The 24,603-nt window shown below is 50.1% G+C and overlaps 5 protein-coding genes across 5 annotated transcripts; 2 read left to right on the forward strand and 3 right to left on the reverse strand.

Moving 5' to 3' along the window:
* The first annotated feature begins 788 nt into the window (after nucleotides 1–788).
* On the forward strand, nucleotides 789–3,197 carry LOC128278094 (NEDD8 ultimate buster 1). Its single transcript, XM_053016751.1, has 4 exons — nucleotides 789–1,329; nucleotides 1,421–1,631; nucleotides 1,726–1,968; nucleotides 2,045–3,197. Exons 1-4 carry the CDS (start codon nucleotides 938–940, stop codon nucleotides 3,089–3,091), a joined length of 1,893 nt encoding a protein of 630 aa, XP_052872711.1. The 5' UTR covers nucleotides 789–937; the 3' UTR covers nucleotides 3,092–3,197.
* A 226-nt stretch (nucleotides 3,198–3,423) lies between these two features.
* On the reverse strand, nucleotides 3,424–10,238 carry LOC128278761 (uncharacterized). The gene is made up of 13 exons (XM_053017489.1): nucleotides 10,053–10,238; nucleotides 9,760–9,990; nucleotides 9,422–9,683; nucleotides 9,185–9,352; nucleotides 8,494–9,124; nucleotides 7,672–7,927; nucleotides 7,406–7,585; nucleotides 6,500–7,339; nucleotides 6,002–6,435; nucleotides 5,099–5,926; nucleotides 4,778–5,027; nucleotides 4,331–4,705; nucleotides 3,424–4,192 (listed from the first exon to the last, which is right to left on the reverse strand). The coding sequence occupies exons 1-13, from the start codon at nucleotides 10,236–10,238 to the stop codon at nucleotides 3,620–3,622; spliced, it is 5,214 nt and encodes a 1,737-aa protein (XP_052873449.1). The 3' UTR covers nucleotides 3,424–3,619.
* Nucleotides 10,239–10,653: 415 nt separating this feature from the next.
* On the forward strand, nucleotides 10,654–11,830 carry LOC128277684 (28 kDa heat- and acid-stable phosphoprotein). Its single transcript, XM_053016179.1, has 3 exons — nucleotides 10,654–10,861; nucleotides 10,976–11,443; nucleotides 11,510–11,830. Exons 1-3 carry the CDS (start codon nucleotides 10,852–10,854, stop codon nucleotides 11,542–11,544), a joined length of 513 nt encoding a protein of 170 aa, XP_052872139.1. The 5' UTR covers nucleotides 10,654–10,851; the 3' UTR covers nucleotides 11,545–11,830.
* On the reverse strand, nucleotides 11,787–12,580 carry LOC128277683 (UPF0488 protein CG14286). The gene is made up of 2 exons (XM_053016178.1): nucleotides 12,333–12,580; nucleotides 11,787–12,266 (listed from the first exon to the last, which is right to left on the reverse strand). Exons 1-2 carry the CDS (start codon nucleotides 12,529–12,531, stop codon nucleotides 11,890–11,892), a joined length of 576 nt encoding a protein of 191 aa, XP_052872138.1. The 5' UTR covers nucleotides 12,532–12,580; the 3' UTR covers nucleotides 11,787–11,889.
* A 391-nt stretch (nucleotides 12,581–12,971) lies between these two features.
* LOC128278255 (SET domain-containing protein SmydA-8) lies at nucleotides 12,972–17,711 on the reverse strand. The gene is made up of 4 exons (XM_053016938.1): nucleotides 17,509–17,711; nucleotides 14,779–14,909; nucleotides 14,344–14,484; nucleotides 12,972–14,273 (listed from the first exon to the last, which is right to left on the reverse strand). Exons 1-4 carry the CDS (start codon nucleotides 17,530–17,532, stop codon nucleotides 12,998–13,000), a joined length of 1,572 nt encoding a protein of 523 aa, XP_052872898.1. The 5' UTR covers nucleotides 17,533–17,711; the 3' UTR covers nucleotides 12,972–12,997.
* Nucleotides 17,712–24,603: the final 6,892 nt, after the last annotated feature.

Here is a 24,603-nt window from a genome sequence, read left to right on the forward strand (position 1 = left end):
CACAGTGAATTGTGGTGCCCAGCACCTGTGCCGCGCGCCGTAAGTGATCTTTCTTTGCCGATAGTCTTGAACCAACTAACCCCGGGTCGCACTGGCCCCGAAGGTTGCGCCCCGGAAAACAGGTGCTTCTTTATCCATTCATTCCGATAAGCCGGCTGGCCCGGTTGATACGTTTTTGCCTAAATTTGTGCGCGCTAATCACAAATCCTAGATGGATAAATTGATAAAAACCGATCACGGCGGTGGACCGCGAGATAAGGGACGCCAGTGAGCAGTGTCGATAAAAGTGCTGGCTCTCCATCATCGTTCCTGTCGTGTGCGAAAAACACGGAGTCCGCGTGTAGTTGATTAAGCGGGAAAGGAGCATTTCGTTCCGCGGGGAGCCGTTTCGAGCAATAACGATAATTTATGTTCCTTTCCGACAGTAAACCGACAACGGTACATCATCAAAGTGCGCTAGGAATCGCGGTGCTTCCGAAAGTGGGCACGTAGTAAAAACCCTCCATAAAAAGTGACAACGTTCCGTGGCAAGGGCAGCGTGCCTCGTGCGGACACTTTGGAAATACCGAACATTATTATCTCGGATTCGAATTTTATTTCTTTCCGATTGCACCTTTGCATGCAAGTCGAAAGCGCCACGCGCTACAACGTGTGTTAAGCAACCTTGACCGGGAGACCACCGCGATGCTATATGCACCTCGGCTCTGGTGACAGCCGACTGTTCTTTGTTTTTGTTTTTGTTTTCATTACTCTCCGAGAAACGGTGACGAATCGCAGTTCGAAGTGGCCGGAGTTCGTCGTCTTTGCTGTTGGTTGTTCTTTTTTGCTATTCTATTGCTTTTCGTGTTTCGTTTTTTCGCTTACTCATTGTGCCGTATGTGTCACGGCACTGAGCTTGGTCAGTTCACGCGTTTTCGATTGCACACCACAGAGCACAATGTCCGTTACGGAGCTGGAAAACGAAAGCCTCCTCATACAGATCCGTGCACAGCTTAGCGAGCGCAAAATAAAGCTGTGGGAAGCACCGTACCTGACGGAGGAGCGTACGGCCAACGAACCCGAGTTGCGGCGATTGGCCGAAACGCTTGGACCGGAAGCCGGTATTCCCAGCGATCGGTGTGAGATCGCGCTACGGTCGCTGCAGCAAACCGCACTGGAAAAACTGCGGGCAAAAGATGAGTTCCAGAAGACGGGATTGGCCACGGTGAAGGTGCGAGCCCCGACCCAGGCCGGAGCGAACCGATCGTTCGATCTGAAGCTTAAGGTGACCGACCTGGGCAGCACCCTTTGCGAGCTGGTTGGGCAACGACTTTCGGTGGATGCGCAAAAGTGAGTCACCATCGACGACAAGATGGCGCACGAATTAGGTTAGAAAGCACGAGCACAAACCCACTCTGTTTCTTTTTCTTTTCCCGGCAAGAATTAAGCTGGTTTGCGGTGGCAAGGTTGTAAACGGTATACACACGCTTGAGGAACAGAAACTGACGAACGGAGCGATCGTTATGGCGCTGGTGATGGCGCACAGTGAGGCGGAAGCGAAGCGCGAGTGCTCGACCTACGATCGGGTGCAAAAGATCCGGGCCGATGCCGAGCTGCTGATTAACGAGAACGACAGTGCGAAGATGATGAGCGTAAGGCGCAGCCCCAGCCTCTTCCCCAAGAACCAAAGCACTGTTTGAAGATCAATGATGTTTGTCCCTTGTTTCGTTTTGCTCCGCCGTGTAGCTTGAGGATCAGTCAGGAAATGCAATTTTTCTACCAAAGAGCGAAAAGAAGGCCCTCCTGATGGCGCTGACGCTGTACGCGAAGGGCAAGGCCGCGCTGCTTGCAGAAAATTACGAGGAAGCGCTACTGCTGCTGCTGGAAGCGGACCAAGACTTCCGCTCGTGCAACTCACAGCTACTTAACGGGGTGGATAATTATGCACTCCTCAATCTCGACGTTGTGTGGTGTTATCTCTGTCTGAAGGTAGGCCCGACCCGCGCGGTGGCTCGCGTGGTGTCCGAATTTGTCTCTGCAACTGGTTCCCTTACTTTCGCCGCAGAACCTCAACCAACTGCCGGATGCGGCCGAAAGGCTGCAGCTGTGCGAGCAAAAGTTTCGCCAGAGCTATGGTGAAAACATGAAGCGCGTGACCGCGATCAAGGGTGAGCAGTCGAGCGAGAAAACGCTGCTCGTGCGGCTCCACCTGCTGAAGGCCATTCTGTACTACCACCAGAACCGGCGGGACGATGCGCGTACGATGTTTCGCGTGGTCGAGACGGAACTTCAGTCTCTGCGCATCGATGACGCGTGCCTTAGCCGCCTGATGGAGTGCGGGTACACGATGCAGGAGGCACGGCTGGCGCTGCGTGCCTGCTCGAACAACATCGAGGCCGCAATCGAGTTCATCTACACGCAACGCCAACGGCACGAAGCGAACGAACGTCGCTCGCGACGCGAGCTGCGATTGTACGAAAAAATCGGCCATAATGTGGCCGATGCGGCACAATACTGGCGTTTGAAGCTCGAAAACGTCGATCAGCTAATGGAGATGGGGTACGCCGAGGATATGGCCGCAATTGCGCTGAAAGAAAGTGACAACGACATCAACGGAGCGCTGAACGAATTGCAAAACAATCGAGACGCTCTGCAGGCAAAGCTTACGCGTTGCACCGTGCCGGACACCAAGCTGCTTCAGATGCTGGTGGGACTTGGCTTCCCCGAGGAAGCGGCCCGTGTTGCGCTCAAAACGACCGCCAACGTGTATGATCGGGCGGCAGAGTTTTTGATCTCCAACGTTGCGAACGGCGGAGTTTACAGTGAGCTGCTGACTCGAGCGATCGAAGCGGACGCAGAGGCCGCGTCACCCACCGGTAGCGAACCGGTAGCATCTTCCAGCACGCGACGATCTGCGCCCCGAGAGACGGTCCCGGCGACGCCGGTCTCTCAGTGTTCGGAGGAGAAACGCCAGAAAAAGGAAATGTTGGACCTTCTTTTTAAGAGCTTTACGAAGGACATCGAAACGTCGCCGGACGTGTATCTGGATCTGTCGCTCGCCGAGGAAGCGAACCTGCTGGAGCAGTACAAAAAGCTGCTCGCTATGGATTGATCCACAGTGTGGTCCGGCAAACGTAGGCCAGTGTTGGCTACTACCAAAAGATTGCGAAGTGAAGCCGGGATGGCTTACGTTACTCTAATAGGAAGCCACCGGGAAATGTGAGTATTGTGTGGCGAACCAAATTGGCTGCCCAAAAGCGCTTCCAGTACGTTTGGTGCCATCCGATTGTTTTTTCGGACAAGAAAGGTGAAAACCATTCATTTATCATATGAACGTCACTTACGTTTGCATTACATTTTTATTTAATCAAAAGTCTTTTTCAAGCGATAGGACTTCACCCTGAACTTCCGACTGCAAGTCAGAGGTTTCTTGTACGATGTAAGTTTTTGAAAATAAAAAGTACCTATTTTCTGTATGTGCTGTTTTGTAAACGTGCTTTTGTCTGGATTACATTTGTTAAGGTCAAGGTTAAGTTCATGGTACATCCTCGCTAAGTTCGTGCGAAGATTGTTTCTGGTCGATGGAATAAAAGCTCAAACTTGGTTGGTTTCGCGTCATAGTTAACGTTAAAAAAACATCTCATCTCATCTCGCCTGTCACATTGTCAAACTCCTCTCCGTTACTATCGATTTCTTCCGAGCAGCTATCCGGATCCGCCGCACTATCGAGCTCTACCGGAAGCAAATTGTTCCAACGGTTCCGTGCTTCCTCTGCTCCGCTAGCGGACTCGGTGCCTTCACGGTCTTCCAGGGCACTGCGAAGCCACGGCAACTTTGCTGAGTGGTTGAGCAGCTTGTGCCAGCGCATACCGGGGATGAGCTTCGCCAGCCGCACCACAATCGTAAGTCCCCGGATTTCATGATGCGTTCGCTGTGGATCGACCGGTTGGAACAGGTTAACCGACACCAGGTAGCGATCACCGTCGTTCAACATGAATTGCAGCAAAAGCGAATCCACGTCAACGTCCAGATCGTACCGTGAAACGTCCGGTGCGGACACTCGCAGGGTGACGAAGTGGTCGTCCTGCTTCCACACCGTTTGCGGATACCGGTAGTCACACTGGAGTCGGGGAAGGATAATCCGAGGTTCGGCGCTCGATCGTGATTTCTTTAGACCTTTTTTTTGCTCCAGCAGTCGGTTGCAAAAGGTTGTCTTTGTTTTAAGAGCAGTCACGTTGTTAGTGGAGCTGGCTGACGAAAGTGAAATACTGGATTCTGGGTCCTTCTGTTTTTTCGCGTTTTTTTCGCTCGAACTGGGGTCTTGCATTAGGTGCTTTAGCAAGGCACTTACTTCTTCCTGCGTGAAGTTACACTGCATCAAGGGTGAATCATCATCATCATCATTTGCGCCATCGGGTATGGCGCTGTCCTCTAACCCCTTGCTATCCTCGTTATAAAAGGCCAAACCTTTCTCGCCAACAATTTCAGTGATAATCAAGTACGGATCGTTCGAGCTGTCATCGGTAAGCAGCACTTCGTAGCAGTGCTGCCCTGGTATGCTTGTTGCGTCCAATTTTAGGTCTTCTATCGGTCTCACAACGATGGCATGCAATGACCCGGCAGAACTGTACTTGTCCAGTACTTCGTCATACACGGCTAGGCTTGTTTCTTCCGTCCAGCACTTACTCTGCTTCGGGTGAAGATGGGCCATCTTTGCCTTAATGGCCTACGAAATGTGAGAAGGAGCATAATTGTTACGTAGCGCCCATAGAGCACCCAGCGCTCGGTCATTACTTACACAGAATGGTGCACACTGTAAAAGAGGGGCCGGCAGCTCGAATAGGCCCTCCTTGTTCCACGGTAGCTCACAACCGAAATCAAGCAAATACATTCTCTCTTCCGACACGCTGGTAACTTGTGCGCGCTTAAAATCATGCGAATCGTCAACGTACACAAGACAATAGTCTCCGACGGCAGGGTCCCTCAGTGGCGTTAGATTGTTTCGGTTTGCCGTGAAGCTGTCGATCGCCTGAAGAACGTCGGAGAAACTGCGTATCGGAAAAGTGCAGTGAGTTAGTGAACTTGGGTCGTGGAGTCTACCGTGGATGTCAGTACTTACTGATCGTAACGGTAGAGATAAAAATTGTCCGGTGCATAATAGTTCGCGATGGTCACGTTGTAGCAGTGGCCTTGTTCGAGGGCCGAAAACTCGTGCTTTCCGACCGGTCGCGATGGAGCAATTATTTCAAAGGAACCGTTCGAAATGTTCGACGAGCTAGGAGAGCGAGCGCAATGCTCCGGTTCTCTGGTACTTTCCACAATGGTCGGTGCTTCGATTGACGGTGGCTCGTTAAATGCTTCTTTCGCTTCCTCGGCCGGTTTACACTGGACGTGCTGCTCCTGTGGCATCATTGTGCGATTCGTTAGCTCCCCGGCGACCTCCACAACATGCCGATCCTCGTCGTCGGTGGATGAAGAGCGCTCATCAGTGTCAACTGCCGAGTTTTCGCGTTGGACCTCTAGGGACCTGACCAGAGTGCGCAGTTTCTGGAACGGTTCATCGTCACCAACTCCGAACTGTTTGGAAATGATGCTGGCCTTAAATTTGATCTCCGTTACTGCCGTCTTTAAACACCCGAGCTGCTGAACCAGCCGCAGTTCATCCACCCAAATGATTCCCTTGAGCGTCAACAACACTCTGCCCTCAACGTGGAACGTTTCGCGGTGTGTATAATCGTTAATCCAGTTCTGCACTGTTAACGTGGCATTTTTGTCCCAATCTTGTTCACCGTCGTGTGGTGTTAGACCGGCAATCTGTATGTCGATCGCTTGTCCTGGCATCTTCCGAAACTCTCCGGGTAGGTGCAGCAGAACGGACGGTTTCCTTTTGATAATGCGCCCGGTATCGATCATCTGCAGCTGCACCAAACCCACAGCGGATGGACCGCTGTTGGCGAAAGGGGAAATCCAAACGGATGATTAAGTTACAGCTCCAAAAACAAAGGACCGAATGTTTACTTACTCGCCTGGCTGGAAGGAGCAAATCTTACAGCGCCAGTAGTTGTGGTCGTAGAAAACGGCACACAGATCGTGAATCACTACCGCGCCGTGGGTTTCGTGGCGATCTTCGTTCGCGTAGTACAACTGCATCGCAATTTCGTGTCCTCGGAAGACGTTTGAATCATTTACCACACGCCAGTCGTCCTCCGTCGGATTGCGTTGAGCCTCAAGCCGTGCGCTGTAGTGTGCCGGCGAGAAAATGTTCACTATTTTCAACTTCACCATCGAACCGACCGCAGGCAGCTCTTTGCCGGCAAGATCGTCGATCGTGAAGGTGTGCCGGTTCGAGCATTCTCGGGTTGTACGACACCTGCCAAACTGCAGTACCTGCTGACAGAGTGCATACCGTGCCGTTCCGTCGGCTGCCTTCTCTTGTTCGCGTAAGCTGCGAATTTTCTGGAAGAACCAACCCAATCGAGTAAGCATTAGGGACATACCTTTTTGCCGTTATCTCGTTTACCTGCACTAGCTCAGAAATCTCCGTGGGGATCGGTATTTTGTGAAGCTCCAAAAACTCGACCAACTTCGGTAGCTGCTTACTATTATTTTCATCCAGTAGAACAAGCGTCGTGGGGCGAGTGTTCGCTGCTTGGTTAGCGGCTTCTTCTTGGTATGTATCGTAGTAACCGAACGCAGTAGCGAAACGGCGTGTGAAGGTGGACCACGATTCTGGCAGCGAGTAGTGGATGATGTGCTGCGCATTGGACACTTTCAAGTCGCCCAACAATGAATCAGTAGTGATCAGCACAACCATACGCCCGGGAAGATCACTATCCCATGACGTAAAGCCGCCCAGCTTGCTGGCCGTTGTGTGCTCGTTGCACACAAGGGGATTGATCGAACTCTGCCGAGCGGCTTCTACAATCTCATCGAGATCGCCATCATCGTTACCGATCACGATCGTCCGCTCTCTGCGGTAGTCGTACTGCTTAAGATATCGAATCAATTCGACTCGCTTCTGATCGTGGTGCTGGTAGAGCAGCCGGAACTGGGCGCCCGCGTAAACCGCCGCCTCGATGTACGCCCCGATGCAGACGACCATATTTTGGTAGCGCTTCACAAAGTCGCCCAGTATCGGATGCCACAGGCAAGACGTTACAATCATCTGTAGGGTGGGTTTTCTGGTTTTTTTCCACAACCACACAAACTCGGAGCTCGAGTGTTGAAGTATTTCCTCCAGATCGTCGATCACTACCACCTGAATGCGTTCGCGGGAAAAGGCTTCCGTCATGCTATCGTATAGCAATCGGTAGCACGGAGCCGTCGTTACAAGCAAAGCACAGGAGTTCAGCAACAACAGCTGCCGGAAAATAAGGTTCATTAGCATACTGCGGAGCGCCGTTTACCTATGTTTAAAGAAACGTACCCCAGTTTTGACCACATTGCGCTTACTATAGCACTCGTGGACGTCCAAATGATGGTTCTTTTCCGTATTGAGCATGGTGCGGCAAAAGTACGCTACCCGTTGCACTTCGCGCGATGAATGGCAGATGATGATGCCGACTGGTCCTGCACCGGCCGGAGAGAGCTTCTCTTCGATCAATTCCTACGCAAATTTGTTTATCGAAGAGAGAAACCAGAGAAGAAGACAGGTTAAAAATTACGTTGGCAAAGTCTTACACCTGGGCCTACCTTCACTTTCGAACAGACCGCCGGCATGTAGGCGAACGTTTTGCCCGTCCTGTACCCGTTAACACACACCAAAGAATTGTCGCGCATGATGTTGGGCCAAGCGTAAGTCTGCATTCGGTGCAGCGTGCTGAATCGCATCGATTCTAGCTGCCGGTGGACGTCTGAGCTAAACGTTGCATTTTCAATCACTTCGATCGGTTTCATGGAGGATTTAGGGTGCACCAGCACACGGTTGTACTGTAAACGGGACAGAATGCTGGAAACGGAAAACGCGGTTAGTAAATCGCTTAGAAGAGGCAAGTCAACAATCAGCCCACATGGACGGATACTTCCACAAATCGCAGGTTTTAAAGCCACTATTAATAAATACACAACCGGAATGTGTTCAATGGTCGAATTTATTAACGAACCAAAATTTCATAAATGTATACACAGTTCAATTCACTGGCTGACGCACAATTTAAAAAGTGGAGCAAAAATACTGTAAAGCATCGAAAGAGGCGTGACATCATTTTCCAAAGGAGATTGGAAAATCTTTCTAAGTTTACGAAAAGAAAAAAAGAGAAATCCGGTAGAGAAATCCTTCACTCGGCATTCCTTCATCGATTGCCCACAGCCGTATCTGTGGCACGCCGCTACCGTCGTCACTGATAATTCAAAAAAAGGAGGGTCACAGTTGACCATTTCAAACTCTCGCCCGTAGTTCATATCCGTTAGTGGTACAGTAAAACAATGTACTACGAACTAATCGTAATTTTTTAATTGTAACTTGTTGGAATAAGTTGCCTGTCTGTTGTGTGCGGGCTAAAGAACGTTGCTTACCATTGTTCTTCATCGACAACTTTCTTAAACGGTTTATTGGGTTTGGTGACGGGCACTTTGACGACGGGCTGGTCATGTGTTTTTGGAACCGTTTGTTGCACTGGTGGTGTTGCTGCAGCCTTTTGATTGCCCTTTGGCTTATTTTGTGCCGAGTCGGGTTCCTTCGTTTGCATTATTTTAGGCGGTGGAACATTTAGATTCGGTTGCGTTTGCTGAGGTTTAGTCGCTGCAGAATTGATCGTCTGCGGCTTATCGTTGCTATCGTTGGGTTGCAACGACTTTTTCTTTTTTGCCATCATCATTATTCTAGTCGGTGGCCTTCCTTCGGAGACAGTAACTTTTTCAGGAACCGGTCCAGTGTCGATCCTTGTACCAATTTGTAAGCCGTTTTGACCAACCGTGCTGGCATTGCCGGACGCAAATGTGTTGATAAAGCTCAATTGTTGTTCACTCAGCTTTACATTGTCATCGGAATGAAGTGGAGGATCGAAGTTCACGGGGGGTCCATCATTCGTGCAACCTTTCGCGGCTGACTGTGTGTTTCGAGAAGCCTTGTTAACTTCTTGTACGGATTGGGTTTCTTTGCGGTAACGTTGCACGGTCTTCTGTTTCTTATTATCCTGATAGTGTACTACACAGGAAGCAGGAGGGAATGGTATCTTATTTTTGAGTTGGAGTGCCCCAATCATACTGGCTGATTCATCAAAATCGTTTTCATTCACTTCATTCACACTAGTATTCATTGGTTTTCCCAACGACTCTTTTTTGATCATATTCGATGAAGCGCTCGGTTGTACTATCGATTCGTTGACCTCCGACGAACAGTAGCTACTGTCGGATCCCTGGTGATCAGACATATCTGAAAAGGAATCGATGTACAGGGTTAACCTCGAAGGATCTAATTCCTGGATCCGGGCGCGATGCTTACATATCATAAACGATTTTGGGTCCGCCTGAAGTGCCAATCCGATCTCCAGCAGAACGCGATCCGCGCTCATGGTCGATCGCTTCGGAGTGACAACAGACAGTTCTCCAAAGCTCACTTCCTCCCGGCCGACCGTGTAAGTTACGATGTTATCCAAGAATATTTGATGTGCGCCTTCAAGAAATGTCTTAAAGACACCAACCACATACTTATCCCACTTTGGGGACGTCCTCTTGCACAGTTGATCTTCATGTGCATCGAACACCTGCCCAAGGATGGTAAAGAAATCCAAAAGTGTTCGATCCTTCCTCACCGGTTGTTATCACGGCGACTTTACTTACGTGTGCGGCCGGCAGAATGTTCTTCACGCCACCACACCGCGCGATAGTGGCATGTTTTGAGGAAAACTTCTCCGGCAGAGACATCAAATACTCGGCATTCAGCTCTTTCGGCATGCCTTCATCGATTGCCCACAGCCGCATCTGTGGCACGGCGCTACCGTTGTCGCTACCGATACCATCTACACGGCACCGGAACCATTTGTCCTGGATCGGGTCCAGGGCCGCTACGATCTGGGGAGGGGGGCGCGTTTGAGTAAGAAAAAAATGTTGGCAGCTAATGGCAACAGACTTACCTCTCCGAGTACGGGTTCATAGCACGGGTTAGTTTTTGCTACCAGCGCAGCGTAGTGGTTCGCACAGTAATCGTCCAAGTCCGCCTGAAATTGCCGGTTGTCCCGCCGCTGGGGTCCCCCACCGAACTGCTTGTACCAGAACCTGTGCGGGTTCTTGTAGTACGTTATTACAATCGGAATCTGCATTTGGCTGCGATGCGAATGGAAAATGGCCAATGAAACTTTTGCACGTGCTTTAGCTAGACAATGGAGTAAAATGCGCTGCTGCCGCTTCTGAATTCTGAATAAGAATGTAGAACAATGTTTGACAGCTACGTACAGGACGCTTCTCGGACCGGATTCGGACCAAGGTTGCTACAACATGTGAGGTGTGTGACTTTAAAAAAGCCAAAACCGCATGACGCACTCTTTGGTAAAAGTGAATCACCGTAACGAAATTGCGTAGTTCATAGTGTTCAAATGTTCGCTAATTAACATTTTCCATCAAAAATCAAGGTACGGCACCGCAAAACTTGAAAAACGGTGTCCATAACCTGTTGGTTGCCGTTTCCCACCAACACATTGTCAGTGGGCTCTGTTGACAGCTCCCTTGTCTCGGGTTTTGTTGCAACGTTTTGGCTCAGCGAAAACATCCGCCAGCAGCAAAGTGATTGGATTGTGCAAAAATACTTTCGGGTCGTGTTGCTGATCGTCTCGTCGCCTGATAGTCGAGAAACTATTATTAACCGTACGCGTGCTGTGATATTCATTCGTAGGGTCAGCAGATAATCTTGACCAGCGGAAGGACCGATCGGAAATCATGCCTCGAGGTATGGCGCTACGATGACAAGGGTTGGCGGGGGGCGAGGGGGTCATACGATAGCTTTCGAAACGCCCCGTCGCTGTTGGGATATTTTTACTTGCTGCTTGCTTGTGTCCCGTAGGAAAGTACGTTAATCACAAAGGTCGCAACCGTAACTTTACGAACCCCGAAGAGCTAGAGGCACAGCGCAAAAAGGACGAAGAGGAGAAAAAGTGGCGAAAGACGCGTGAGGGCGAATCGAGCGAAGATGACGAAGACGACGAGGACAACGAAGCGGGGAGCGAGGACTCCGATGAGGATGAGTCCGGCGACGAGAAGGCGAAAGGGGCCGAAGGTGTGATACCGATCGAGAACCCGAACCGTGTGGCGAAGAAGACACACAAAAAGGTGACCGAGCTGGAAGAGGACGACGGTCCGCAGTTGACGCGCCGCGAGAAGGAGCAGATCGAGAAACAGCGGGCCCACGCCGCCTATCAGAAGCGGCACGCGGAAGGCAAAACGGCTCAGGCGAAGGCGGACCTGGCACGGTTGGCCATCATCAAGCAGCACCGCGCGGAAGCGGCTGCTCGGCGTGAGGCAGAGAAGAAAGGTATAGCATTGACCCGGGGGTGGCATGGCGAAATTCCATTGACTTTTGAATGTGATAATTTTGCAGAAAAGGAAACCAAAACGAAAGGTACAAATTCTTAGAACTCGAACCGATGCGGATAGCGGGGATAAAGGAATTCCGTTTTGTTTAAACCGACGACCGCCACCAACATTTACTGCCATTTGGATTTGTGTTCCAAACTCGCAGTACAGCGCAGGTGGGGTTTTCCCTTCCACTCGGTTCTAGTAAACATCTCAACAGCTGATAGGCAAACGGGTGAATGCAGGAGTGGTAGCGCCAACCATTTCACCGACTTGTAATGATAAACGCAGTAAAATAACCGATTAAATGATAAATATATTACTAATTGGCCCTTGAAGTCTTTAATCGCATAATTTTCATTTTTTTCAATTTTAATTTGTTTTAATTCCTATCAAACTGGCCACCTAATCATGGTTGAGCGAGAAATTGAAGCGAAAAGAATTATCCGATGGGGCAATTTTAATCGCACCGATCGCTGCCGCTGGAGCGCTACTTTCTTGTTCCACCAGTTCACCGCCAGTGTCGTTACCAGCGTCGGCCGTAAAGTTGAACCGGAAGTTTTTCTCCCCGCTGAGAATGGCAGACTTTTTAAGATAATGATAACGCGTTTTCTCTTTCAGCTCCTCAAACCGCACACAGTCAGGGTCGACGGACATCGACTGCTCCTCAGCGACCATTTTGCTGCGGTAGTCACCGAAGGTGGTACGCATAATTTGTCGTTTGCGAATGATCGGCTGCGTGCCGCTCTTCAGCGTGTTAAGGAGTTTGGTTGTGTCTTCCACTGAGGGATAAAATGTTGAGAAATCGGATCATGGGAACGATGATCTGAAGCGAGTGCGGTTTTTACCTTTTTTACTGTTTTCACGCACTTGCGGCAGACAGAGGGACGATTCTAGCTGTTGAATGCACCAGTAAAGTTCCATTTCAAACTGACGATCGGACTCGGATTGTGCTGGATTCGTTGGATCGTGCGGATTTGTGCCGGGTTTAGGAATGGTCTTTAACTTTCCCGTCGTCTTGTGAAGCTTCATTCTCGGTGGTGCCATTATTTAATAGCTGTTCACAAGTTTCAGTAAATGTGTGCTTTGTGTTGCTTTTTCGTCTCGCTGAGAACCGGAAAAGTGACAAGTTGACAATGTAAACAATTCATAGTTTTGTCAGGGTTACTACAGACACATTTGACACACATTCTGCTTGCTGTGCAAATCCTTGTGTGTACAAACCTTGAATTTGGAAACAATCTAAATCGATCTAAAACGAAATTCAAAGCAAATTCAATTTTATCGTTAGTCGTTATATTTATTGTTTATTTTACTGCAATTGTGGTGTCCTGATCAAACAGCATCGGTCAGCAAAACAGGACGAATACATCAAAACTCCTTTATAGATCCACGCGATTCACCAGACAGTTTTGTTTGGCCATTTTAAACTGAATCATATTCGGATGTTTGTTTAATGAGGAAGAAGTGGTTTTAAAAATGCATCTTATACTTTATTTCCAGCTCATCGGGTTCATATTGGACCCATGTTTTTAATTGCATCTCTTGCTGCCTCCGCTACGCCATGTTCAGGGGAACCCTCCGGTTCTAGTGCCAAAATGTGTTCGCTCTCCTGCAATAACCGTTGAACCTCCTTTAAGCGTCGCCGAAGCTCCGGCCGCTGAATGGCACCACCTTGGAACAGCTGCCCAGCTTCGATCATAAGAGGTACGTGCAGCTCGTAGAGAATGGTTCCACGAAGCCTACTCAATCCCGGTTCCAGCTGATCGATCACCTCGAGCAAATCACGGCAAAGTGTCTCCTTCCGCTTCAGCTGTTCGGAATTGAGGTTCGGAATCAGGTAGCCTTCCGCTTTGCCGTACAGCTCACACAGAGAGTGCTTGGCCGATAGTAACAGATGGTGGTTTTCGTGCAATACGGTACCGTACGCCCTAAGAAAATGCTCGTATCCTTCGACATCGTTCCCATCTATACTGTCCAGCTTTTGGAAAGCTTTCTCGAGCAGCAGTACAATGGTTTGGCAAGAAGCTGTGTTTGCGCACCCGCCAGTGCACCGCCAGTCCGCCCCCTGATCAAGAGGATTGCCTGGCAGTAGGTATCCTCGGCGACACTTGGTGCACCGCACGGCGCTGCAGTAGGTACCGAACTCTGTCGGATCGCTACACCGGGCACAGGTACACCAGAAAAATTTTTCCTCCCACAGGTGTTGCCGTCGTTTCAGTGTTCCCTGCAAGATGTAGGCATAGGCCAGGGTCAGCGGCTGGCCAGCCTTCACCTCACCGAGCGTTCGCACCGTAAGACGGTGTGTCTGCGGGGCGTCCGTGTGGCCAGTGTTGGGTGTACAATCGTGCATTAGAAGGTACGCCTCCGGGAAGAGGGCACGCGCTTTGACCGGTTCCTGGCCCACCTCGAACGCGTTCACCTCGATCACACCGCAGATGGTGTGAAGCTCCTGTTCGCTAAACTCCTGGAAACCCCAGTCGTCGCGTATGCGGCCCACGATCGCCTTCTGGTTGCGGTTCCACAGTTTCGGGATGGCCTGGCGCACGGCATTAAGTGGATCCATCTCCAGTATGCTCGCGTAACGGGCAGGATCAACGGTTTTGAGCAGCATACAGCGCAAGGTCAGCACTGCTTCGTACATCAGCTTCAGTTCATCAGCGGTTGCAGCCTGCAGGAGGCGGTTCACGTTTTTATCTCGCAATGGAATGCACTCTAGCGATCGGTGGGTACCGTGGGGCGACGATACACAGTCTGGGGAGCATATCCGCCAGCCACAGCTATCACACCTGCCGGAAAGGAGACGGTCCCGTAGATGAATAATTATGTGTCGCACTTAAAGTTTAGGCAAATTTATACCGAAAATCGGCACTTCCGGGGTCAAATGTACTGTGGCATCCCAAGCAAACTGGGTCGCTTTCGGCACACGGGCCCACAACCAGTGGGCGAGTGTCGAGTATCGTTTCACCTGCCTTCAGATCCTTTGCGGCCACAATGTATCTGTGCAAATGAGGGAGAAGAGTCGTTAAAGCACGCCGAGCTGATAAGCTGTTTGTCCAGTGTGGAATGAAAAAAAATCATCAATAACCAGCACAGCTTTGTCCTGTTAGTTGCTGTATTTCCTTTGGAGGTCTCTACGACGACTACCAACTTTTTCGACAATCCTATAACTCTAGCCGCTTCATTGTCAAGTTTAATACAAAACGGAGGTATTATTTTAAAGTGCAGCATTTTTGTCCTCTTCAAAAACGTATTCAAGGTATTAGTAAAAGGTATTGGAGTTTGCTAATCTACCTTCCGACTGAATCATTCCGCTTCACGGTGTACGGTTTCAGGGAATTTCTCTGCTCTTCGCCTAACTCGGTGCCGAGACTTTGCTGTTGTTGCACAGGCAGACTGCATGGTGATGCTGGTTTCTTGTGTTTCTGCAGCGCACAAAAGATCGTAGAAAAAATTAGTTAAAAAAATTAGAAAAATTTTGTAACAAAATCTTATCACAAGCACAATGCTTTTGCAGGTCTTCAGTTCCGTCCACATCCTGAGAATGTAAATCAGGAGGCTCATAATGTTTTGTAATAAACTGCAATCGATCACAGCCGTTCAGTGCATACCAAAGTGTCCTCGCAACACTCATGCCTTCTCATGCTATATGCTCAACACGTGCAGCGTGCGAATCATGTAAGTTTCAAGCATTCGTCCCCGTTTGTTTCAGGTCAAAACGGAGGGAGAGAAAAAAGGACTCCGTCCAAAATGCGGCAAACAAATGTGGGCCTCAATCGCGATCATTACTGCGCTGCGCAGCAGCAGCAGCGGTGCAAAATGCAAATTACTGCAACGCGTTGCTTGCATTCCGAACGGCGGCCCGTTGCCATTTATTCGACGGTTTTCCATCCGTTAACAATCCGAATTTCGTGAAAACGCGAACCACCCGAGGTGGACCACCCGGACTGTTTACGGACTTAATTAATTTGCCTCACTCCAGCGGTGGTAAAGCAACGGCCAACGGCAGCGCAGCAGGCCCCCGTCTCGAGCACACCGACAATGTTGCTCGGTTGTCCATCGTCCGGCACTGCACAGCATTGATTATTAACGTCGGGGCTGGTTTTTTCATCTCGAAACCCTGGCAGGCTACGTTATTGCATTTGGTACGTTTGTTCGGCGGATGCATGCAATTAATGCAACGGCACCGTTTGGCGGAAGCTTTAACGTACCAAAATGCGCCCCCTCGAGACCACCGGTAATCACGTTTCCCTTTTTAACGTGTTTCATTTTTAAGAGCTTCCTTCACTAATTTATATGCCCGGTAGTCGGGCTTCAAAATAATCCATTAATGCACGAATTAATACTTAATTGGGGCCACTTTGGGCAGTGGTCCCCGTTCTTAACACGTTTGGTTGGCTTGTGTTTCACCAAAAAGGATGTTACAAATGTGTGTTTGTTGTTTCACTTTTTCAATCACGCGTGTAGCTTTAATGTTGCCGCTCGGTATGAGTTTGGTAAAATGTGATAAAAAGAAACGCTGCAACAGTTGCCAGGATGTCGGATGTGTTCGGTTGCGGATGATTGCAAAGGAGTTAAAGTAAAAACTTGCCGTCCGTCATTTTGGCACCATGCCAGACCGTGGCAGGGCAGGACTTCCCCATCTTATTAGTTGGAAAACTTTTTCCATCATGAAATCCCACTCCATCACGATACGAGTAATCCGATTTCCGTTCCCTAACCATTGTCAATTGGTCCGGCCCTTCTTTGCTGTTAGCCTGCTGCATGCCTTCCTCCCTGTCAAATGTGGCCATTTGATGCAATTTGCATGTTTATTGTTTTTCCGCCTTTTCCGTGGCAGGCGGCCATCAGCTCGCGCGGTGGTCTCGCAAGGTGCATCGCAATGGGCCGCGTTTGCATAAATAAACTTTGGCCCGCGTAAACCGCACACGTGCACCTGTTGTTGCAGCATCCGTGCAAATCACAAAACACATCGTTCCCACCCCCATCGACCTCAGTGAAAAAAGGTGACAATATTCAAGGCCATTTATTATAGCCCCGGCACACATGTTCACCATTGTCAACCGAGCTGGCTCGCGACAAAGTGCGACGAAGAGGCAGCGGTCTCATTTAGAACGATCCTCACGACGAAACCGCACCGACGTGTCGCGCGAAAATGCTGCTAAATAGTGGGTTTTTGCAACACGCCAGCGGCTGGCCAGCGGTCTTAATGGTCTCGCCGAAAGACGCACGACGATCACGCACGCGAAACAATTGGCACGGCGCCCTCGCCGAGCGCACGCGTACGCGCGCCACAAACAGAGAGGACCAATGACCGACGACGTGCGCCGTGAGGGATTGAGGTATGTTTTATAATTAACTAAATAATTGCACTTCGCGGTGTGCTCCTTTCACGGCGCGTGTTTTTCTTCGCTTGCCGCCATCTTCGGGTTGACGGATAGGTCCTACGGTCGGCATTGGGCATTGTTGCCGTACGTCGTACGTGTGACTTGCGGCACGCGGCGCGGTGTTCTTCACGGCTCGGTGGACGGACGGTGGCGGCTAAATGGTTCGAGACTATCGTGTCTCAAGGTGAGGCATAAAACAATGTAACAATGCTTCCTTCCGATGCCGGAGCGCCCATTGTGGGCCCCGTGAGGGGCGAGTGTTTACAAGTTGACAATTACCTACGAATTAACCGCGAAGATAAAAGCCGGTATGGCAGTAAATTGCCGTTGTGCCGTGTGCCGGGCGAAGGGAAAGAATTTAGCGAAACAAAACTGGGGAATTTGGTGAGGTACCGTGCGCCTCCACCGTGGCTGAATCACCGTGCGTCTCCACCGCATTTGCCGATCTTGGCAAGCCGTACTAATTGATGGCGAATCAAGATGAAACTGTCACCATAATTAACCAACGGCCAGAATAAGGTTATGATTTGTATAGCAATTCAAACACAAAATTTAAATCTTTTTTTTGTTACAGTAGTGTTTAGTTTTCAGTACACCTTTAACCAAACTTCACTTTCACACAGTTAGATCGCTGTACCTTCTTCCTGTGGTTCGAAGGCATTTCCGATCGGCCCACGGTTGACGGGGTTTCACTCTGCACTCGGTCGAACTGGTCGACACTCGAACCCGGCCGGTCCGATACTGGCTCACGTTTCACGCAAATAAATCCACCGCACGATCGATTCACTTTCACGACCAATTTCACCGTGCTTCGCGCTCTGTCACCAGTTTGCGCGCCAGCACCGGACTGCCGTTTGTCGTCGGTTTCGGAACCGTTTGTTTTTTTCTTTTCCTCTGCCCATTCTCGGGTGTGCCGTACTATTTCTTATTTTTAGAACCCCAAATCACCAACACATCGGTCGTGCAGCGTCGCATCGTCGGTCGCACTGCGGAAGTCCGATCCGGATGGCGGGGCGCGAGGGTGTTCCGAAATTCCGAAATCTGCCGCCCCGGATTTATTTATTTATTGTGGCCGCTGGAGTGAAAATGGGCCAGCGCGGCCACCTGGCCTGACACGATCACCACCACCATGTGCCAGATGTTGTTGGCAGCTAACTGATCCTGCCGTGTTTGATCTTCGGCCACTGGTCTGGTTCGACCACTTGTTGTCGATCCGCGACGCGACGAGCCACCTACCATAATTCCTGCGTGACAAATGACACACGATTTGCGCATGATTTGACGAAACCCATACGCTCGGCCGCACGTGTGTGTGTGTGTGATTGGTGCGCGTGTCTAGTTGCTGGATCCTCGCTCAGTGCAACCGTGCTGCCGGGGGTTGATTAGGGCTGACGCGTTCGGTCAGAAGCCAACCGGGTTCTGTTTTTGTTTTGGTCGATCGTGCTCGTGCTGTGGCCGTAACCGTAATTCGAGCTGCCTCCGTGTGTGTTTCTTCTTTCTTGCTGTTCATCGGATGAGAACCAACCGCAGTCGTCGTTCCTCGTCGGAACCCCCGGTTGGTGTATCCCCATCGGAACCCCGGGAGCCGAAGTCTGTCGACGTCTGTCAAACAGTCAATTAAGTTACACACTTCTTTCACCACCTCGCCTCAATGTAACTCTGTCTCTCTGTCTCTCCGTGTCTCTCTCTCTCTCACACACACTTTCCTATTATTCACATGCAGTGTTAATGCTAATTTTATCCTCAATCAATTGCACACCCCATCGGTAGCAGATGGGTTTTCTTCACAACGACGACGACGACGAAAAATAAACGACCCGACGATCGCTAGCGTCCGCTCGGCTGGCGCAACCGGAAGCCCTGTCACGTTGTCAGATCGCACAGGCCACTCGTGTGGCCGGGGGCTACGGCTTACACACCCCTTGGCGAACTTCAAACTTCGAACGGGTGAAGAAATGAAACACAGTTCGTTGTAGCTTCACGTTCAAACGTACTGACACCTGTCGATCGTAATAATTTTTGAAAGGCCCTCGCAGCGCTTTGATCCAAACTGTCGCACCGAATCTCCGACCCAGCGTGGTTCCCCCAGCTGGCTGGCTAATTTTGGGCGGCCGACAACGAAGTTGTAGCGTCATCTAGCTGATGTCACTGGGCCGAGGTTCTGACACCGACTGACTGCCACCTGCAGGGCAGGACAGGCCAGGCAGAAAGACTTCTAGTCCGTTCTAGTAATTTTTGTATTTCTACAACATTACTAGAACGGACCCACGCCGGTGTGTAGAAATTTCGGTTAATTTTCAAATTCTGAATGCCCTTGCCAATCATGCATGGGAAGCACCAACACCCGCCCGTCTTGAGACGTTTGATGGATTGCGAGGCAAAAGTGGTTAGTTGAAAACCATTCTATCATCTTGAGGAAAACCCCCGGCTGTTGCACACCACAGGGAACGGTTTACCAAACGCGACGCCCGCTGTAAATAATTATGTGCATACATTCTTTCCCTGCACGGCTTCATCGTGCGGCCACGAGCACGGCCACGAGTTTCAAATCAGAAAGCACAATTATAAAAGTGATGAATGAAGCAACGCTCGCATCTGTGGCAATCCGTGGCCTTATGTTTGATTTTCTCGCTTCGGTCGGGTGAGTGGGTTTTCCGAGGTCCCCATGCCCCATCGAGGGTGGACCTGGTGCTTCGAACTGGCGCCGCATGTGGCAGTAAGACGTTGCACACCGCCCAAGATGATCGCGGTTGCCGCGGACAGATTGTGTATTTTCACGTCGTGAACGATCGCTGACAGTGAGGATAACCGGGTGGATTTGTGGAGCAGAAGCGTTTGAATGTATTATATCGTTCAGGAATTGGAAGTTACTATTACTATGAAAGGCAAGAGTTGCGAAAATAGTTTTTCTTTTTTAATACCAAAATGCGAAATGCCGTGGCGTCGATCAAAACAAACATGCATTTTCTGGCACGATCTAGCGCGATCTTCCACGAAATGCATGTTCTGCGTTGGCATTACCGATGGCCATGATCTACGCGAGTTTGATCTTTTCTTTCTCGCTCCCGGACAGCTGTGGTCGGCAGAAGGCGCAACCGCAATGATTGAGCTGATGGTTCCGGCGTTCGGTGATCGTCACAAGAAGATGGGCATCGAGTTGCCGTAGAATCTAATTAAAATGCCAATATGTTTTGCTTTTAACTATTGGCTAATTATCGAATCGAATTAATGAGTGACGAATTTTCTCCACGTGTGGGGGGTGGTGAAATTTGTGGACCATTATCCCACCGAACTAACCCCTTTCTTGGACGATAATCTCGAACGCCCTGCTGCTCGCAAACCGTACGCCACTAATTAGTCACACAAGATTACAATTTTTCATAAGCCTCACTCTCTAAGTCAATTTGGCGTCCATCTGTCAGTAGTTTTAACCGGTCCAACTAGCGGCGGTTGCATGATTAATGAATGTTGCATGTTTTACCCCTCGGCTTGCCGTTGTCGCGTTTCGGGCGTTTTACTTTCCCACAGACCGGCCCGCCTTCCGTCGTCGCCGCCGCCGCCGAAGGGGGTCACTCCGACACGGTGGATGACAAACTGGCGCAGGTTTCGTGAGGACGAGATGAACGTGCGCCGCCACCCTCGTGACGTGACGGTGTGGTCACGGTATTTCGCGGAATATTATTTTTGGTACACATTACACAGGAGGCATTACATGCTGACCGGAGGAGCAGGTCTACGGCTCCGGTTTTGGATACGCGGCCGGGTCTCTCCGTTGCTCTCCGAATACTGCCCGAATCATTCGATGGGCATTTTAATGAAGGGCACAGAAAGGAACAATTTAAAAGGACCGAAGCTGCGGGCAGTTAAGAGCACGAATTAAGCGCATACAATGCTGGTCCGGGAAATTGACCGGAAACCATTTTCTCCACTACATTTCCATCATCAACACGCTGGGTGGCCGCCTGACGGGCAGAGTGATCGCGCGACAGGCGACGCTTGAGACGTGAAATTAATTTAAGGCTGAATGTCGGAGGTCTCGGGCCGCGGACCGAACGCTAAATTGCCCCTTTTGCAATGGTCCATCATCAGTTTCACGGCAATCGCGTCACATTCCACACGCACACACATCGTTTGGTGCCGGATTTTTTACGGACTTGCGGCTTAACGCCATTACTGTGCTTGGTCTAGGATTCGAACGGGTGTGGTTAGTGACTTACTAATTGGAGGCCCGTTTTTTGTGCAATGTTTCGATCGGTAAAGAGCTTAAAAGTTTATCGATTTTAGCCAAATGGCTATCAATTATTTGTTGCAGATTTAAAGATTCCTCTGTGCCGGGAATGGATTGGAGGGTTAAAACGTGATCTGCAGATTGCCTACCCGTAGGCGCATTCAGCACAGTCCGTCAACTAATTGAGTTAATTTGTTTTTTAATTTATAAACTATCCGGGTTTGGTTTTAGAGTAAACTGAGTTCATCACGTTCTGCGGTCGGCACTTGAGGTTGTGTACTCGAATCTCGAATTTGTGTTCTTGATTCTTTACATATAGTTTTGGTTTAATATCTTCGACCATAGTTTCTACTGCTATTGCTCATTGCCGCTAGACACATTAAAACCTCATAAATGAATGTTTGGCAAACACACTAATTACATTTGTGAAAGTTGTTAAAATGGTATTGAGTTATGCAACAAAAGCAAACTTATCCAACGGACGCTGGGCTACGGCAAGTGATGAATTTATCTCACGCCCGGTGGCCAAGTGGAATCATTAGTTTTGTCTTAGCCATTACACGGTCCCAGGTTGCTCATTTCACAAGACATTATTAAAATATATGATAACCTCGTTAAAGTGAGATTGAAAATGAATTTTAATTCACCTTTTAAATCAACCTTCTGCCGGGGGAACGCAGCGGTGCGGCCACACCGACGCTGGCTGGCTGGCTGGCCGCAACAATATTTTAAATTTAATTACTGTTCACCACGCCCGGCGATGGTAGCCGTCGGACGGGGACAGTTTTATGACTTCCGCACACGGCGAGGGCAGCCTAGGTGTTGCCGTTCCCGAGAAGAAAGCAGGGCATTGTAATTACGGCTCCGGGCCGGAAGCTAAAGGCTTGGCCTCCGGGTTTTTGTGTCGAACTGAAACTCCGGCCAGCGCCATCGGAGGAAATGCGTTCTGGTTGGCCAGGATATCCGTCTCGTTCCGGGAGGTAGAATCCGTTCGCTAGAGTCCGCTGATTCATATTCGGCCCATCAAACTGCATGGCGATGTTCAGGGCGCTTATTATGGTTGCAGGATTTTTCAAACTACTACCAAAGGGAACCCAAAGAAGGGAGATGATTAATCTATGCAAAAGCCGCTGGTGGAAGCGAAACTGTTCAGTTTGTGGTTCGAACCAACGAGCAGATCAATTAACTCAATTAGAACTGGCTTTCAGTGGCCATTTCGCGTCCGGTAACGGGCCGTGTCGTGTCTGTTAACCCAACGCTCCCGGTTGGGTTCCAAAGCGCCGTCCAACCTGCATCGGGAAGCCATTGGTGCGGCCCCAAAAAAAAAAAAAAATCCCCGCCCGACTGTTAGTCGATTCGATGTCGATAAGCGAAGGCGAAGCTTCCTGGTCAACAGACCTGGCCAAGGTTTTCCGGCCGGCTGCATCGTAATTCGGTTGGAAGATTTATTGACCGATTTTCCCTCACAACCCGAACCGGATGCACCGTGCAAGGGGATTGCACCTGGAGCTTCATAACGATTTGCTATTCTTATCATCACCCGAACGAACGGGAGCCGGTGTCTGGTCGCATGCGCAACCAGCCCGACTGACGGGATTTTCCCGACCGGCAACGTAACTCGCCACTCGCGACAAATCGAATTCCGGTGGCATCCGGGCCGGGCCTGGCCGGGCCAGTCCGGGTGGTTCTGGGTGCCATCGATTACGAAAAAGGGCATAATGGATGGCCGGTTCCGCCGGGCCGGGACAGCAAAAGGTCCCATCGGCCAGGCTGGACGCATCGCGCGGACGAAACAACGGACTCCGTCGGGATATTGTTTGGCTTTGGCGGTTTGGTGGAAATCAAATGAACATCGTCAAAGCGTTCGCGCTGGTCCAGTTTTGGGCACGGCGAAAGTCTGGTGCCAGAATGCCGCCCGCCGTGTGAGGGATGATAGATGGGATGGCACACTATTGTGCGGGTCCTGCACACGGGACCAATTTCTGGCACGGCGAACGTGTGGCAACTGTGGCATCGCAAGAGATCCGCCTTTGGGCCGCGATGACGATCGAACGATGAATTTTCCGTTCAATTAGCTACGGTTTCGGTAGGCCGCCGGCGCCCTTGAGGTGGGTACGTGTAACGGGATATTCGAGGATGCGAATGATTGAGGATGCCCGTTCGGCGGACTTTGGAAGTTCGCACACCCGGGGATATATTAATCTTTTGTTAGTGCGCTATTCAATCATTAGTGAAGGCTTAATACACCACTCGAAAGAGGGGTTCGAACGGAAGTCAGCACACCCGAAAGGGAACTTCAGTAAGCAAACAAACGGCCAAGAGCTAGCAAAAGCGATCAAAGGGTTGCATCCGGTTACAGGTGGAAGCATAGTGCAGTGACAACGATAAAAGGACTTAACTTGTGGCCGCATGTACGGCAAGTTAGTGGATTACGCCTGGAAGCTCGTTATACTTGAACTCAATTTATTCCGTTCCGTATTCCGAAGAATCGTACCTCAATCGTCGTTGACACAACGTTCGGCCTGCACAAAACCATCAACGTTCGTCCGGATGGCAGGAATCCAATTTAAAATATTGTTGCTCCCGAACCACCGCGAACCATGGCCATGGCCGGCGCGACCGGAAGCGCACCAGAAAGCGGCACCACACCGGCTCGACAGGAAGGGCCCCAATTGTTCAAAGTGTTCTGTGATGTGGCTCGGTCTTGGATTTTGGCAGGCCGAGCCTGTCTCCACTGAAGGTAGAACCTGCATTCGACCTGGTAGGTTGGTCGTTTCGTTAGTTTTTGAATAGTTCGCGGAAAGTCGCGAAACTGTGCCCGCCCGAAAAGATGATTCGAACAACTTCTCCAGGCCGGGTGAGAAAAGAACAACGCGGTGTGGGTGCGAGCGAAAGTCCTCTCGGTTTCTCGTTAAGGGTTGCTGCATTCGGCAGATGATGCATCGCGATGCATCCAATTTATTCGGCGGCCCAGGCCGAGCCTCCTGCCAGCCGGCGTACACTTTGTAAGATTGGAGTAGCTTTTGATTAGTTTCTCGACAGCTTCGAACTTTGTACCAGTCCGTTGAATGAAGGACCCAAAAAGTAAGCAAACGGTTGAGACACAAAGAAATCAAACTTTGTTTCAACGAACGGCAATATGAAAAATATCGCTTTGGTAACACCGACGATCTTTGCTTCGAAAAAAAAAAATATGGAAAGAAGGAAGGAACTTGTTGCTAAATCCTTTCGGATTAACAAACATCTTGCCGCACAGCATATGAAACGTTTTCCCGCCGTCCCTGCAGTGGAACGGATGCAAGAATCCCCGGCATCCCGGTTCTTTGGTGTGTTCGCCTAGATTTTCATCGAATCTTCAATCGAAGGGCGGGGGTGCGGTGGTCACCGCGAAACAGGATGGTAGTTCGAAATCAACGTTTCGTTCGTTTCTAGCGGTCCATTTGTGCTATTTTGGTGCAGATTGAGAAATACAGATATTTATTTCGAACCGATACGGAGCTCTAA

The sequence above is a fragment of the Anopheles cruzii genome, chromosome 2, assembly GCF_943734635.1.
Source record: "Anopheles cruzii chromosome 2, idAnoCruzAS_RS32_06, whole genome shotgun sequence".
NCBI classification, from domain to species: domain Eukaryota; kingdom Metazoa; phylum Arthropoda; class Insecta; order Diptera; family Culicidae; genus Anopheles; species Anopheles cruzii.